The sequence below is a fragment of the Manis pentadactyla genome, chromosome X (genome assembly GCF_030020395.1).
Source record: "Manis pentadactyla isolate mManPen7 chromosome X, mManPen7.hap1, whole genome shotgun sequence".
In the NCBI taxonomy this organism is placed as follows: Eukaryota; Metazoa; Chordata; class Mammalia; order Pholidota; family Manidae; genus Manis; species Manis pentadactyla.
The window spans coordinates 76,436,897-76,452,020 of NC_080038.1; the positions used below are offsets into that span (position 1 = coordinate 76,436,897).

A 15,124-nucleotide genomic window follows, 5' to 3' on the forward strand; every position below is an offset into this window, starting at 1 on the left:
TCTTGGCTATTGTAAGTGGAATTCCTGGGTCAAATGGTATTTCTATTTTGAGCTTTTTGAGGAACCTCCATACTGCTTTCCACAATGGTTGAACTAACTTACAATTATGGCAATTTACTTGCTGTTTTTACCATTTAAATACACTATCATGGGCAAATCTGTTATCTCTTACAGAACATTCCGTCTATTCCATTGGTGTTGGAGCACTTGTTTGTTAGGTAAAGTCAATTAAAGATGATACACCTGTCAGCTTGGAAGTCAACCAAATTTCTAGTTGTGTGTTCCATGACCCCCAGTACCTTACTCTCTGCAATTTTTTTGGTCTTTTCATCAGAACCTATTTTTGGGAGGAAAAACTTGTCTTTAAAAGGGAGGTCAATGCTTACAACACAAAGACTTGGAACAATACACATTAAAAGAAAGCAATGAATGTCTATTAGCCAGAAACCATTTATTGCCTCTATAAAAGTTTAAATAAAATCCCTACAAAAGTTCACATTACAACCTGATGTGATTTTTAAGGTGACAGTATGTTTCAGAGGTAGTACCAGTAAAATGGGATGGGAAGATTGCTAAAAGGAATTATTAACAAGTTAATGCAAAATGAAATTTCAGTGTTGGAGCAATATATATATTCAGTATACACTTTAAAAGGAACAATTGTAATTATATTTCTGTGAAAAAATCACTTAATTATCCTTTCTTCCTTAGCAAATCTGCTCTTAACAAAGGTGTGTTTTGGGCACTGGCATATTCACGGTAAGCTAACAAGTTAGCAGGCTTCTTCATTATATCATCACAGAGCATAGCTTCATGAAGAGCATGATACAGTGATGTCTGCTAAGGATAACAACTTCAAGATAACCCATTTACTCATCATTTAAACACTATAGTACTGATAATTCTCTTAAAAGGCTAATATATTAGAATTTGGCATTTTTTAGGATCTGAATGAAAATCTAATATATTTTGAAGAATAGACAATATTCTTGGTATACCATCATTGCAATGTGGAGAAAGGACAGGAGATAAAGTTTACAGTTTCTATTAAAAATTATCGTAAGCTATCAGGGTAGATAAGGATTCCTTGGAAATGGGCTGAATGTTCCCTCCTTTCAAAAAAAGGCAACAAAGTCAATCTTAGAGCCTATAATTATTTTAAGTACACTACTTATATTTTCTACACAAACTTAAAGACTGTTGACTATGAAAGTGCTTTAAAATAGATATCACCTTCTGAGAAGTGGCCTCTTGAAGATATTTTGAAATCTTGGTAATATACAAAGCACAGGATGTGACTAGGCTGCAACCTTTTCTTCCCCTACAACAACAACATTTCTATCTCATGATAGCAATGATAGTACAGAAGTCCTGCTGTTGATAACTGACCTTACAACAAAACATCCCTAGGTTCCATGAAGAGGCCAATTTTCTTCTGTTTTTCTTGCATGTGCTAATTTTCCTATTCTCCAGGGAAACTGTAGTTCTCATATTCTAGTGACTAATTTTAGCCTGGTTGAAATAAGGAAGGTAACTTCCAATATTTGGTTTTTTAAAATATACATTTCAGAAGGTAAGTGCTCTTAGATACACATTTCTGGCTTAGAAACTGGTTGGCTATACTAAGCTGACAGCAGACACCTAAGTGTAGGTAAAAGAAAGAAAATGTTTTTTTCCCATTGGTGTTTGTCTTTGTTAGAAGACACTTTAGATAGCATGGTTTGTTTTAATATTGTGTGTTTCAATATTATTATACATTTAACAATAAAGCACAAAAGAAAGAAACACTAGTTGTTTTTCTACTCTCACTCATGAAGATGTCACAAAAGTAGTCACCAACTGATTTTTTCCTGTTTGAAATGCCTCAAAACCACTTCTAACCTCTGTGTGTGAAAAATACATTTTCCCTATAGTATATTTTTAACACTTGACCTTCACATCTTTTAAACAAATCCATGGCTAAAATCTCATTCTGCCAATTATGATTTTTTTTCTGGACACAGTTATTTCCTTTGGTTCCTGCTACAGAAAAACCACATTTCATTTTAGAAATGTTTTAATTCTAGTGACAGTATAGTTATGATTTACACAGTATCTATTTTAATGGAACTTTAAACAGGGAATGGGAATCATCTGTGTTTCCTCTCAAAATTGTACACTAGGATTCCTTTGAGGAATCATACATAGAAGAATACTTAAATCTACTAAAATTTCTACTTATATATTTGTATTAATATCCCTGAAAAAGTGAAAAGAAATAATTTGCTTTGAAGTTTATGGCTTACTGAGGAGTCAAAATCCAATGTCTCTATAGTAGGAGCTCAACACATATTCTTTGATTTATTGAATGATTGCTGAGGTGTGACAAATACAATCCATAGAGTTGAAAGATACAGGAAAGACTCATCTAACTTTATTGTGTAACAGAAACCAGATAAAAAGGGGCTTAAATTGAAGCAGAAAAAATTACAGCTTAAAGATAAACTCAATGACTAGAAAGGAGATCCCAGGAGATACTTTAAAGCCTGAAATTTGTTCATGCTACATTAAGAAATGGTTCCTATATTTGCTTTATATAGTAGGGACTTTGTATCTCATGGAGGAATTGTTGTGACTGAACAATTTAATCCTAATCTCTGAGATTCTGTTACTCTTTTCTCTGAATGGAATTTGATGTGTCAGCAAGGAGCACTAAACATTCTTTGTGGAGAACCATATGGCTTTTGGCTAAAAAGGAGAGCACCTAATCACTGAAATATTTCTGCTAACAAAAGAACCATAGCAGTAGCATGGCAGCAATATTAAATCGAACAAATAGCTGACAAAATGAAGGATTATCAATGAACCTTACCTATTTGTGGGTGGGGGGGACATTTCAAGGTCAAAGACATTCATGATTGCCTTTCTGCATTTGTAAGTTGGTATCTGTGAATTCCAAAGTCAAAATTGGTTTTACTTAAAAATAATAAAAATATATGACATAGAAACTTGATGGCCAAAAGTGCTATCTAGCTACTTCATTAATCTTTTGGGTATAGACAGTAATTTAACCATACAACACAATTCCACCCTGCCAATTCATAAACATATGATACTGTGTACTTAGAGAGAAACAGGTATTTTTCCTTTTATGAGTTTTGGTAATGCTATCTGGTACCCCAGAAGGGAAATGTCTGCAAACAATTGTCTACAGTGTGTTGCCATCTGGTACTTACTAGAATAACTGGGTAGCATGCCCATTTTAGGAGTGTACTCATAGAATAGTATCCAGGAAATTTAGAGCACTGTGATCTATGACCAAAGTAGTATATTCCTTTTTGGATATTATCCTTCGCTGATGGCTCTGTACAAGCCTCACATGAAAATGAGGTAAATTTTGTGGCAAAGCTGAGTGACTAGATAAAAAAAGGGGGGGTGGTAACTTACCTTGACTTCCTATTTCATAAAATGCAAGAACTGAAAAATATTATGAAGATAATGATAAACTTGTAATATTTGTGCAACATTTCCTCTAACTCAGTTACACAAATTTACTAGTATAATGTGAATCTTATCAATATCTGTCATTTGCAGCAATGGAGAATTCCCATTAAAACTAACCTTTTACAACATTTTATTTTTGTACACTTAACAATTATTTGACATCATGTTTGTAAATTACTTTTCCAGAGTGCTTTCCCCCCTCCCACCAAATACTGGATTAGGTAATGGAAGAATACCAACAATTTACAATTATGTACCAGTATTCACTCCAATTTTCAGTCATTAGCTTAAGTCAAATTTTCGTAGGGGTCCCAAGACTCATCCTGGTTAAATCATTTTTAAAGTTTTGTTTTCAATTTTCAGTCCACTTTCCTGAATAAAAGTGTATGTGAATGATAGGAAATCAAGATAGGTAGAAAGAAGATATAATGGCTACCAAAACAGGACTAATCAAACTTCAGTAACTTGATAAGCAATGTTGGAATACTTTATTTTAATGTGTCTGGTCAAAACTATTACTAAAACTAAGGTTCTTCTACAAAACCAAACAAAAATCTTTCAGAATTAGACATTATGCATTACATAGCTAGACTGCTCAATTAAATACATTTTTTTCCCAGAGTTCCAGCATTTTGGAAAAAACTTTCAAACAATGCTCTTACATTTCACATACATCTTTTGCACTATAGCCATTATATCTTGTTCATCCTTCACAGAATTTGTTGGTTTCAACAATATGTTTTTCCAGCTGAAGAATTCTGGGGTAACAATGCAGTTATCTTGAAATGCACACCTGCTAGGGCAGCCAAAAGGCTGTATCATATTACCCCTTTCAAATCACAAACTCTCTGAGGCATTTTTCTCTGATAAAGAAGACACACTGAATGAGGTATCATCAGGTTCCGGCAAGGTATGATTGAAATCCATCTCTTCTAATTCAGGAGGTAAATCTGACAGCAGTGCCTGAGTCAGAAAAATCAATTTTTTAAGTTAGTATGTGGACAAATTTTTGCCAATTTTGTGCTAATAGTTGTGGTCCTCTCATGTTGATTTATTCTTAAGGATGTAAAGAAAGGAACATTTTTCTTTCAGTACCTTATATAATATCTTACATGCAGATTATATAGAGTGAAACCCTGGACAAAAGGAGGGAAATGAGTAACTATTCTGTACCATGTGCTTTGAAGTATTTGAGATAAGTGATTTTCATACTAATTTTGAGTAATCACTGATCACTGCTAGAGGACTTTTAAATTATATTCCTTCTAAAATATTCTTGCCCAGTTAAGCTGCCCTTTAAAGAAAAGCACATTGTACAGAAGACTATTTTGTACTTCAGTGGGAAAAAGAACTTAACAGTCAGGAAAGAAGTTCAGCTATTTTACTTCAAACTAAACCTTAACTTCTTGGAAAGTCCAAGTGACATTTTTTTCCTTAGGCTATGTCCATATCTACAGATGGCCAAGCAACCCACTAGGACATGGACAAACCAGTGAATCTAGGTGTGTAATGATGTATCTAGATTGCTGTTCATTTCTCTGCTGGAGTAATTAGGATGAGCCAAGAGCCATGAATCAAACTTTGCCATGATGTAATTGTTTCATCTGGAGTTGCAGAACATGCATCCAGAATAGAGAACTAAATGATTAATAAAATTTTATGTGCTGACAGTGCTCATGATCACCTGACCATAAGAAATTGTGAACCAAATGATTGACTTGCTGTTCCCAATACTAAATATAATGGAAGCGTATCTGGACAATTTTTAGGCAGCATTACTTGTAGTGTGTGCCTTAGGTGCAGTGGTAAACAAGAACCAAGGTAACAGGAATAAATGCAAGCTTGTCACTACCTAATAAGTAACAGAAAGACTGGGTATGTTAGAGAACATATGAAATCCACAATTGGAATAAGACAGTATTCTCATATTCTCCTTATTGAAGGAAGCAACAGCTATAAGTCCTATACTTTTTGTCCTATAGAAGAGGCAAGGCAAACTCTTATCTGAGAGAAAAGTTGTTTATTTTATACTATTGAATAGTTCATGAACTTCTTGCTGAAATTGAGAGTATTTACAGAGCAGTTACCTAAAGGTACTACATGCTTTCTAAGGTGATAGGTTGCAGTAATAGGACACAGAGCCATTTTTTTCTAGAACAGTTGTTTACCACTAACCCAGTCCAGGTGAAACAAAGCCTTTGCTAACACAAGCTGATCAGAGTTAACAGATATACATCACTGGATTTAGTTCACTTTTCAATTGTGAAGATGCCATATTAAAGAGGGCAAAGTGTTCCAACTAACAGTCACTGTCTTAGAGTATTAGAAGGTCAAGTGGATAAATAGACTTAATGACATTTTAAATTCTAGTGAAGAGACCTTCAAATCAAAGAAGCACTATTTATTTCTTTGTCATTGCTTTTCATATAGCTGACTGACTAAAATGAAGGTAGAAGGAAATAGGAAAATATCTGAGGCAGTATGGAGCACTACCAATGCATGAGGTACACTGAAAAATTCTTATTTTCAATATCTTACTGTACTGCAATATTGGCACACAGAACAAATATTTGGATTATTCCAATTGCTAGAACTGCCTTTTTCATAGATACTAAACTACACACAATTAACTTTCTTTACTACAGGTTCCTCATCAGTCTATCTTCAGAGTCTCAACTACTGCTACTCTTCCCAAGAGATTAAAGCACTTACCAAATATATTATCAATTTCTATAACCCTTATTCTAGGTCTTACGGTGTAAATGTCAAGTTCCATGATGTTAGCCATTCTTACCTTCCTTGCAAAGTGGAGAAACTGAAGCTCAAGAAAGGCAATTGCCCAGGTTAGGATCACATGGGAATTCTCAGGGGAAGAAAGACCATAACTAATGACTTAGTGGAGTGCTGGCAACATTGTTTATTTTAAAATGGCTATTAATTTAAAAAAACTTTTTGGTAATCTAATATTTCATTCAGTATCATGTATTTTTAAAGCCCAGGCTGCTTCATTGGGGAAAAATGTTCTGTGGGCTACTCATCTCACAAAATTTACCCTAATCAAGATTAATGAAAAGATCACTTAGGATTTTCTTTTAATGAGAAACCAGTGACACAATGGTTCTCTCTTATTCAGTAGACCAAAAATTAATTCCTTCCAGAAATAAGCTTCTAAGTATTTCATAGTGTAAATATCAATAATTTAAGAGATCATCTGGATAATGTTTATGAACTACTATTGGTGTTTTCTATATTTTGAAATCCATTGTACTGGATCTCAACTGTGAAAATCCATAGTTTCTATTTGAGTGCTGACTGTATAAGCTACGAATTTCAGTACAATTTTTGTATAACTTTCTTTTTTTCAACCAATGTCTTGTCCATATCTTAGTTCAGCAGTCTTTTATTAGAGGAAAAGTATAAGAGGAGAAAAGTAGTATGTACAATAGTTATTTTTAATATTTGTTAATGGTCTTGGGGAAAGAATCAAGCCAGGGATGAGGTTAGAATTAGAAAACAAAATGCAGTCTGTGTGCTATTCCTGGATATCAAGAGACATAGAAATTTGCTAGTTAGCTGGCCATATAACTCTGAATTTAAACCATGCTATGACTTTTGGGACTGGAACCACACTCCAAGTTATTCCTGTGGTTGGACATAATTTTTTTAGTTATGTAAAATTTACAGTACCCATGGGAACATGCTCAAGACTACCTACTTATTCATTTAAAAACATGCAGTTTAGGATCCTAAAAAATGAATGTATTTTCAATATGCCATGGATTATGCATAACTCACAAAATAAAACAATATGCTTAAATAAAGCTGGTAAAAGTAACTAAAGACTACCTCCATGGGATGTCTGTGTGTATGCTGCAGTGGGGGGGAGGAGCAAAATTCATGAACCTAGACACACCGTGTTTAAGTTTTGCGGTTGGGTACTTTGGTGAAATATATAAAGAAAATATTCTCTTAAAAAAACAGGGAGAGTTGTGGAATGCTAAGACTCTAATCTTTTTCCCTGGAGGTGTCTGGGATAGGCTACATATGTGCAGCCTTGCTTGAATATAAGGGATACATTTTTGTACTCTTGAGACTCCTTGTTGAATAAAAACCTCTGAGACTGCTTCCTGATTAAGGGTGACATGTGTGACATACAACTCATATTGAACTTCTCTGACAAGAAATCAACATGGCAGTATACAACTCAGGGGCAAATTTAGTATCATTTAGTATTGAACAGAATATTTAATAAAATTCTATAATTCATTTTATTAAGCTCAATAAAATATTACACAGATTTTATAAGAAAAAAATGAGACTGGAAATATAATTTGGGAGAAATTTGTAAATAAAAATCCACAGCAAAAACAAAAGACATTACATTTCATCTTTGGTGTAGACGAATCAAACATTCTAGTTGAATTGGGAAAAGTAAATAATGCACTGTGGTCACAAAGAATTTTACAAGGTAATTTCATACATTTTCTGTGATGAGGAACAGATCATAAAAGAGAAGGTATTCAAACATTTGCAAACTTTAATGGGGGCTGGAAGGTAACTGGAATCCAGAAGAGAGGCAAATGCCTCACTTTCACTCACAAAAGGCCCCCAAATATGTGCCTGTTCAGTTAGGGTAGCCCTGTCTTTACAAACATTTTGAGAAATTCTTTAAAATTAATTTTTAAACAGATTTAAAATCTAAAGCTAGTTTGGAACTAACAAGGCATGCTAATCAGTTACTTCCATTTTCCACTAAAGCAGCACACAAAATCGGAATATCTATTCTTGAGAAAACTGTGCTAAGAAAAGGTCATGAAGTAACGAATCTTTCCTTGATGCCAAGCAGGAATGAAGTATAAAAATAAATATGAAGAACACAAATGTGACATGTCATTTTTCTACATGATACACTACAGCTTACTATTCTTTTCTGCTACCTACCTGCTGTTGTTCCTTATCATCAGTTTTCATAGCTAGTATCAAGCTTTTAACAAACATCTGAAGTTTAAAGTATTTTTGCTTTTGAATCTCTAGCTCATTTTCGATGTATCTGACTTCTTCACTCTAAAGGACAAAACATCAAACAATGCAATTACCCTATGGAAACCTAGGACTGTACATGTTCAATACACAAGCAAAATTTTTTAAAAAATCAATCAATTTAGAGGGACAATACGTATAAAATTGCAGTATAAACGAATATAAAGCACAGAAGGAAATTATCCTGTTACTCAATGGCTGCCTTTCAAGCAAATCACTAACAGAAAACAGTTTGCAATGTTAAGAATCTAATCAAGTAAATTCCAGTAACAGAAAAATCAAGAAACATTTCCCTTCTTGGAAAGATTCCTTCTATATTAAATTTAATTAGATTTTGGATTAGGATTAAGAATAGAAACCCAATTAACCCCAAGTAGAGAGCAGCAGCAGATGCAGTAATGTTGAATGTACCGTTCATAAACTCAAATGTTGAAAAAGCTAAAATGTCTGATGAAGGACTAAAATTATACCTAATGAGACAGGGACCATGGATGTAGTCAGAGTAGGGTGAGAGCCTCCGGAGGGGGCAGGGAGGGATATTTGCAGTCAGAGCAATGTAACTACATTCAAGGAAACCCCCCTACTAAAACTCTATGTTAAACATTGAGCTCTGGAATCATTCTTCAGTGAGATCAGTTAATGTTTCCCAGATAAAGAAGAGTAGCACATGTTTTATTATGCTAATCATTTGTAACCATGTGTAAGATTCACTTTAGCATGCTAAAAGACCCAGGCCTAGGTGCTGTCTTTCCTCCTTCAGATCTGACAAGTTGATTTTGTAAACTGAGCAACTAACTTAGCATGCAGACCCAGCTGTAGACAGCATAGTTAAAGGCAGGAAGAATTCCATCTTAAAGATAAGATTGCATTTTAACACCCAGGAAGTTCAAGAGGCAAGATTCTTTAGCAAGTAGACAATACCTCAGACCACCTTGGGGGCTGGGCAGGCAGCCTTTTGATATGATCCCAGACCAAGGCGCCGGTGTCCCAGAGAGAAATCAAGGCAGGAAATTCCTTACAGTTAAGTTAATTTTTAATATTCAGGGCCCACTTAACAAGTCCCCACCCCTAAGTTATTTTCATGTTCTTGAAAAATCCTCAACTGCCTATAAAACCCCCTAGACAACGCACCACTATGGACTCTCTTGTCCCCTCCTGGCGTGAGCTGGGAGCTCTGTCCTTTCACTTTATCTCTAAATAAAAGGCTGTACCTTGTTCTCTTACCTTGACTGTGAAGCTCATTCTTCGGCTCCGCAAACAAGAACCCCGGCATCACTAAGACTGTCTTAAATAGTTTGCTGAGCCCCCTGCCTTTATATAGAAATCTGTTATTCAGAAAATATATCCAAATGCACCACTGTATACCATTGATTTGAAATCCAGTATCTCTTCACTATTTTTGCTAGTTGTACAGGCAAAGAACAATAAACTAGGATTTGGGAGAGTTTTAGTGCCAGGACTACTGATAATTATGTAGACTTGGGTGGGCAAGTTAAACTTTTCGTGAGTCTGTTTACTCATCTGTAAAATGGATATAATACTATTTCTAGTTCTATTCGATAATACTATTGACAGTTCTAGCTTTGAGGGTTAGAAGGCGCAAATCAGATAATGGCCATAAAACTGCTCTGAATAGATTTGTTACTAAAGCTACAGTAATCAATAAAGTCTGGTATTGGCAAAAGGGTAGACATATAGCTAAATGGAACAGAACATAGTCCAGAAATACATACATACACATACACACACACACACAGACACACACACACATATATATTTGGTTGATTTTCAACAAAAGTGCTGAAATAATTCAATGGATAAAGAAAGTATAGTCTCCCAAAAAACCATGGTTGAACAATTATAAATCCATATCATCCCCCAAAAAGATGATCAACCCTCACCTCACATCATATACAAAATTTAATAAGAGATGCATAACAGACCTAAATGTAAAACCTAAAACTATAAAAATTCTAAAGGAAAACAGAGGACAAATTCTTTGTGTCCCTGGTTTAGGCAAAAATTTCTCAACAGGACACAAAAAGAATGAAACTTTTAAGTTTTCATCAAAAGAAAACTTGTTTTTCAAAGACACTGTTAAGAAAATAAAACACAAGCTGCACATTAAGAGAAAAGATCTATAAATCACATATCCACAAAGGACTTGGATTCAGAATACATAAAGGTCACTTATAATGCAATTACAGAATGAGCAACCCAATAAAAAGCAGGCAAATTATTTGAACACACATTTCACAAAAGAAGATGTGTGAATAGCCTGTAACATGTGAAAAAGTGCTTAATATTTTTTTCATTAAGGCAATGCAAATTAAAACCACAATGAGATATTACTACTAACATACCACAATGGCTGAAGTTAAAAAGATTGACAATAGCACGTGCTGGTGGGAATGCTGAGAAATTAGAAGTCTCATATTGTTGGTGGGAATATAAAACAGTACAGCCACTTTGGAAAATGTTTTGGCAGTTTCTTTTTTTTTTTATACTTCCAATATTTATTAACAAATGATTATTTGATTCTTTGAACATTTTCTTTGAACATAATTTAACAGGAAGTCTTGACTGCATACATACACACAATATGTGTAGAAAGAGGGTAAAATACTTGTTACCTCAAGGAGACAAGATGATTTCCCTGTCATCCCAATCCATGTTGGCTATCTCAGTCTATTCTCATTCCAGGGCAGTTACTACAATTGCATGCTCTGCTCTGACCACTTGCAATATTTCTGATGCTGACTACCTGGAGTTAGACTACAGCTCTGGGCTTTCCAGGGTTAATCTCACTCCTGGCCAACTGAGTACAAATTTGGAGTTCACACTATCCCTTCAGTTTTTATTTATTTTTATTTATTTTATTTTGGTATCATTAATCTACAATTACAGAAAGAACATTAGGTTTACTAGGTTCCCCCCTTCACCAAGTCTCCCCCACATGCCCCTTCACAGTCACTGTGCATCTGCGTAGTAAGATGCTGTAAAATCACTACTTGTCTGCTCTGTGTTGTGCATCCCTCCCCGTGTCCCCCATGCACTATACATGCTAATCGTAATGCCCTCTTTCTTCTTCCCCGCCCTTATCCCTCCCTTCCCACCCATCGTCCCCAGTCCCTTTCCCTTTGGTAACTATTAGTCCACTCTTGGGTTCTGTGATTCTGCTGCTGTTTTGTTCCTTCAGCTTTCCTTTGATTTTATACTCCACATATGAGTGAAATCATTTGGTACTTGTCCTTCTCTGCTTGGCTTATTTCACTGAGCATAATACCCTCTAACTCCATCCATATTGTTGCAAATGGTAGGATCTGTTTTTTTCTTATGGCTGCGTAATATTCCATTGAGTATATATACCACTCTTCTTTATCCATTCATCTACTGATGGACATTTAGGTTGCTTCCATATCTTGGCTATTGTAAACAGTGCAATGATAAACATAGGGGTGCATCTGTCTTTTTCAAACTGGAGTGCTGCATTATTAGGGTAAATTCCTAGAAGTGGAATTCCTGGGTCAAATGGTATTTCTATTTTGACCATTCTGAGGAAACTCCATACTTCTTTTCACAATGGTTGAACTAATTTACGTTCCCACCAGCAGTGTAGGAGGGTTCCCCTTTCTCCACAACCTTGCCAACATTTGTTGTTTGTCTTCTCAATGATGGTGATCCTTACTGGTGTGAGGTGATATCTTATTGTGGTTTTAATTTGCATTTCTCTGATGATTAGCGATGTGGAACATCTTTTCATGTGCCTGTTGGCTATCTGGATTTCTTCTTTAGAGAACTGTCTATTCAGCTCCTCTGCCCATTTTTTAATTGGATTATTTGCTTTTTGTTTGTTGAGGCATGTGAGCTCTTTATATATTTTGGATGTCAACCCTTTATCAGATCTGTCATTTATGAATATGTTCTCCCATACTGTAGGATACCTTTTTCTTCTATTGATGGTGTCCTTTGCTTTACAGAAGCTTTTTAGCTTGATATAGTCCCACTTGTTCATTTTTGCCTTTGTTTCCCTTGCCCGGGGAGATATGTTCATGAAGAAGTCACTCATGTTTACGTCGATGAGATTTTTGCCTATGTTTTTTTCTAAGAGTTTTATGGTTTTATGACTTACATTCAGGTCTTTGATCCATTTGGAGTTTCCTTTTGTGTATGAGTGTAGACAGTGATCTAGTTTCATTCTCTTACATGTAGCTGTCCAGTTTTGCCAGCACCATCTGTTGAAGAGACTGTCATTTCCCCATTGTATGTCCATGGCCCCTTTATTGAATATCAGTTGACCATATATGTTTAGGTTAATGTCTGGAGTCTCTATTCTGTTCCACTGGTCTGTGGCTCTGTTCTTGTGCCAGTACCAAATTGTCTTGATTACTGTGGCTTTGTAGTAGAGCTTGAAGTTGGGGAGCGAGATCCCCCCCACTTAATTCTTCCTTCACAGGATTGCGTAGGCTATTCCGGGTCTTTGATGGTTCCATATGAATTTTTGAACTATTTGTTCCAGTTCATTGAAGAATGCTGTTGGTAATTCAATAGGGATTGCTTCGAATTTGTATATTGCTTTGGGAAGGATGGCCATTTTGATGTTATTAATTCTTCCTAGCCAGGAGCATGGGATGAGTTTCCATTTGTTAGTGACCTCTTTAATTTATCTTGCGTGTCTTGTAGTTTTCAGGGTATAGGTCTTTTACTTCCTTGGTTAGATTTATTCCTAGGTATTTTATTCTTTTTGATGCTATTGTGAATGGAATTGTCTTCCTGATTTCTCTTTCTATTAGTTTATTGTTAGTGTATAGGAAAGCTACAGATTTCTGTGTATTAATTTTGTATCCTACAACTTTGCTGAATTCCGACATTAGCTCTAGTAGTTTCGGAGTGGAGTCTTTAGGGTTTTTTATGTACAGTATAATGTCATCTGCAAATAGTGATAGTTTGACTTCTTCTTTACCAATCTGGATTCCTTGTATTTCTTTGTTTTGTCTGATTGCTGTGGCTAGGACCTCCAGTACCACGTTGAATAACAGTGGGGAGAGTGGGCATCCCTGTCTTGTTCCGGATCACAGAGGAAAAGCTTTCAGCCTCTCGCTGTTCAGTATGATGTTACCTGCGGTTTTATCACATTTGGCCTTTATTATGTTGAGGTACTTGCCCTCTATGCCCATTTTGTTGAGAGTTTTTATCATGAATGGATGTTGAATTTTGTCGAATGCTTTATCAGCATCTATGAAGACGATCATGTGGTCTTTGTCCTTCTTTTTGTTGATGTGGTGGATGATGTTGATGGATTTTCGAATGTTGTACCATCCTTGCATCCCTGGGATGAATCCCACTTGCTCATGGCATATGATCCTCTTGATGTATTTTTGAATTCGGTTTGCTAAGATTTTGTTGAGTATTTTTGCATCTACGTTCATCAGGGATATTGGTCTGTAGTTTTCTTTTTTGGTGGGGACTTTGTCTGGTTTTGGTATTAGGGTGATGTTGGCTTCATAGAATGAGTTTCGGAGTATTCCCTCCTCCTCCATTTTTTGGAAAACTTTAAGGAGAATGGGTGTTATGTCTTCTCTGCATGTCTGATAAAATTCCGAGGTAAATCCATCTGGCCCGGAGTTTTTTTTTCTTGGGTAGTTTTTTGATTACTGATTCAATTTCATTGCTGGTAATTGGTCTGTTTAGATTTTCTGTTTCTTCCTTGGTCAGTCTTGGAAGGTTGTATTTTTCTATGAAGTTGTCCATTTCTCCTAGGTTTTCCAGCTTGTTAGTATACAGGTTTTCATAATATTCTTTAATAATTCTTTGTAGTTCTGTGGGGTCTGTCATGATTTTACCTTTCCGTTTCTAATTCTGTTGATGTGTGTTGACGCTCTTTTTCTCTTAATAAGTCTGGCTAGAGGCTTATCTATTTTGTTTATTTTCTCGAAGAACCAGCTCTTGGTTACATTGATTTTTGCTATTGTTTTATTCTTCTCAATTTTATTTATTTCTTCTCTGATCTGTATTATGTCGCTCCTTCTGCTGACCTTAGGCCTCATTTGTTCTTCTTTCTCCAATTTCAATAATTGTGACATTAGACCATTCACTTGAGATTGTTCTTCCTTCTTTAAATATGCCTGGATTGTTATATACTTTCCTCTTAAGACTGCTTCTGCTGCGTCCCACAGAAGTTGGGGCTTTGTGTTGTTGTTGTCATTCTTTTCCATATATTGCTGGATCTCCATTTTAATTTGGTCATTGATCCATTGATTATTTAGGAGCATGTTGTTAAGCCTACGTGTGTTTGTGAGCCTTTTTGCTTTCTTTGTACAATTTATTTCTAGTTTTATACCTTTGTGATCTGAAAAGTTGGTTGGTAGGATTTCAATCATTTGGAATTTACTGAGGTTCTTTTTGTGGCCTAGTATGTGGTCTATTCTGGAGAATGTTCCATGTGCACTTGAGAAGAATGTGTATCCTGTTGCTTTTGGATGTAGAGTTCTGTAGATGTCTGTTAGGTTAATCTGTTCTAGCGTGTTGTTCATTCTGTCTGTGTCCTTACTTATTTTCTTTCTGGTGGATCTGTCCTTTGGGGTGAGTGGTGTGTTAAAGT

The 15,124-nt window shown here is 35.5% G+C and overlaps 1 protein-coding gene across 1 annotated transcript in view; it reads right to left on the reverse strand.

Annotated features, from left to right (window-relative positions):
- Positions 1–1,747: 1,747 nt before the first annotated feature.
- HDX (highly divergent homeobox) overlaps positions 1,748–15,124 on the reverse strand; it is a 314,801-nt gene continuing 301,424 nt past the window's right edge. The window contains exons 9-10 of the mRNA XM_057495440.1: positions 8,425–8,547; positions 1,748–4,446 (exon numbers count right to left, since the gene is read on the reverse strand). Of these exons, the coding sequence (XP_057351423.1) occupies positions 4,321–4,446; positions 8,425–8,547 (249 nt within the window). The 3' untranslated portion in view covers positions 1,748–4,320. The remainder of the gene's footprint in view (positions 4,447–8,424; positions 8,548–15,124) is intronic.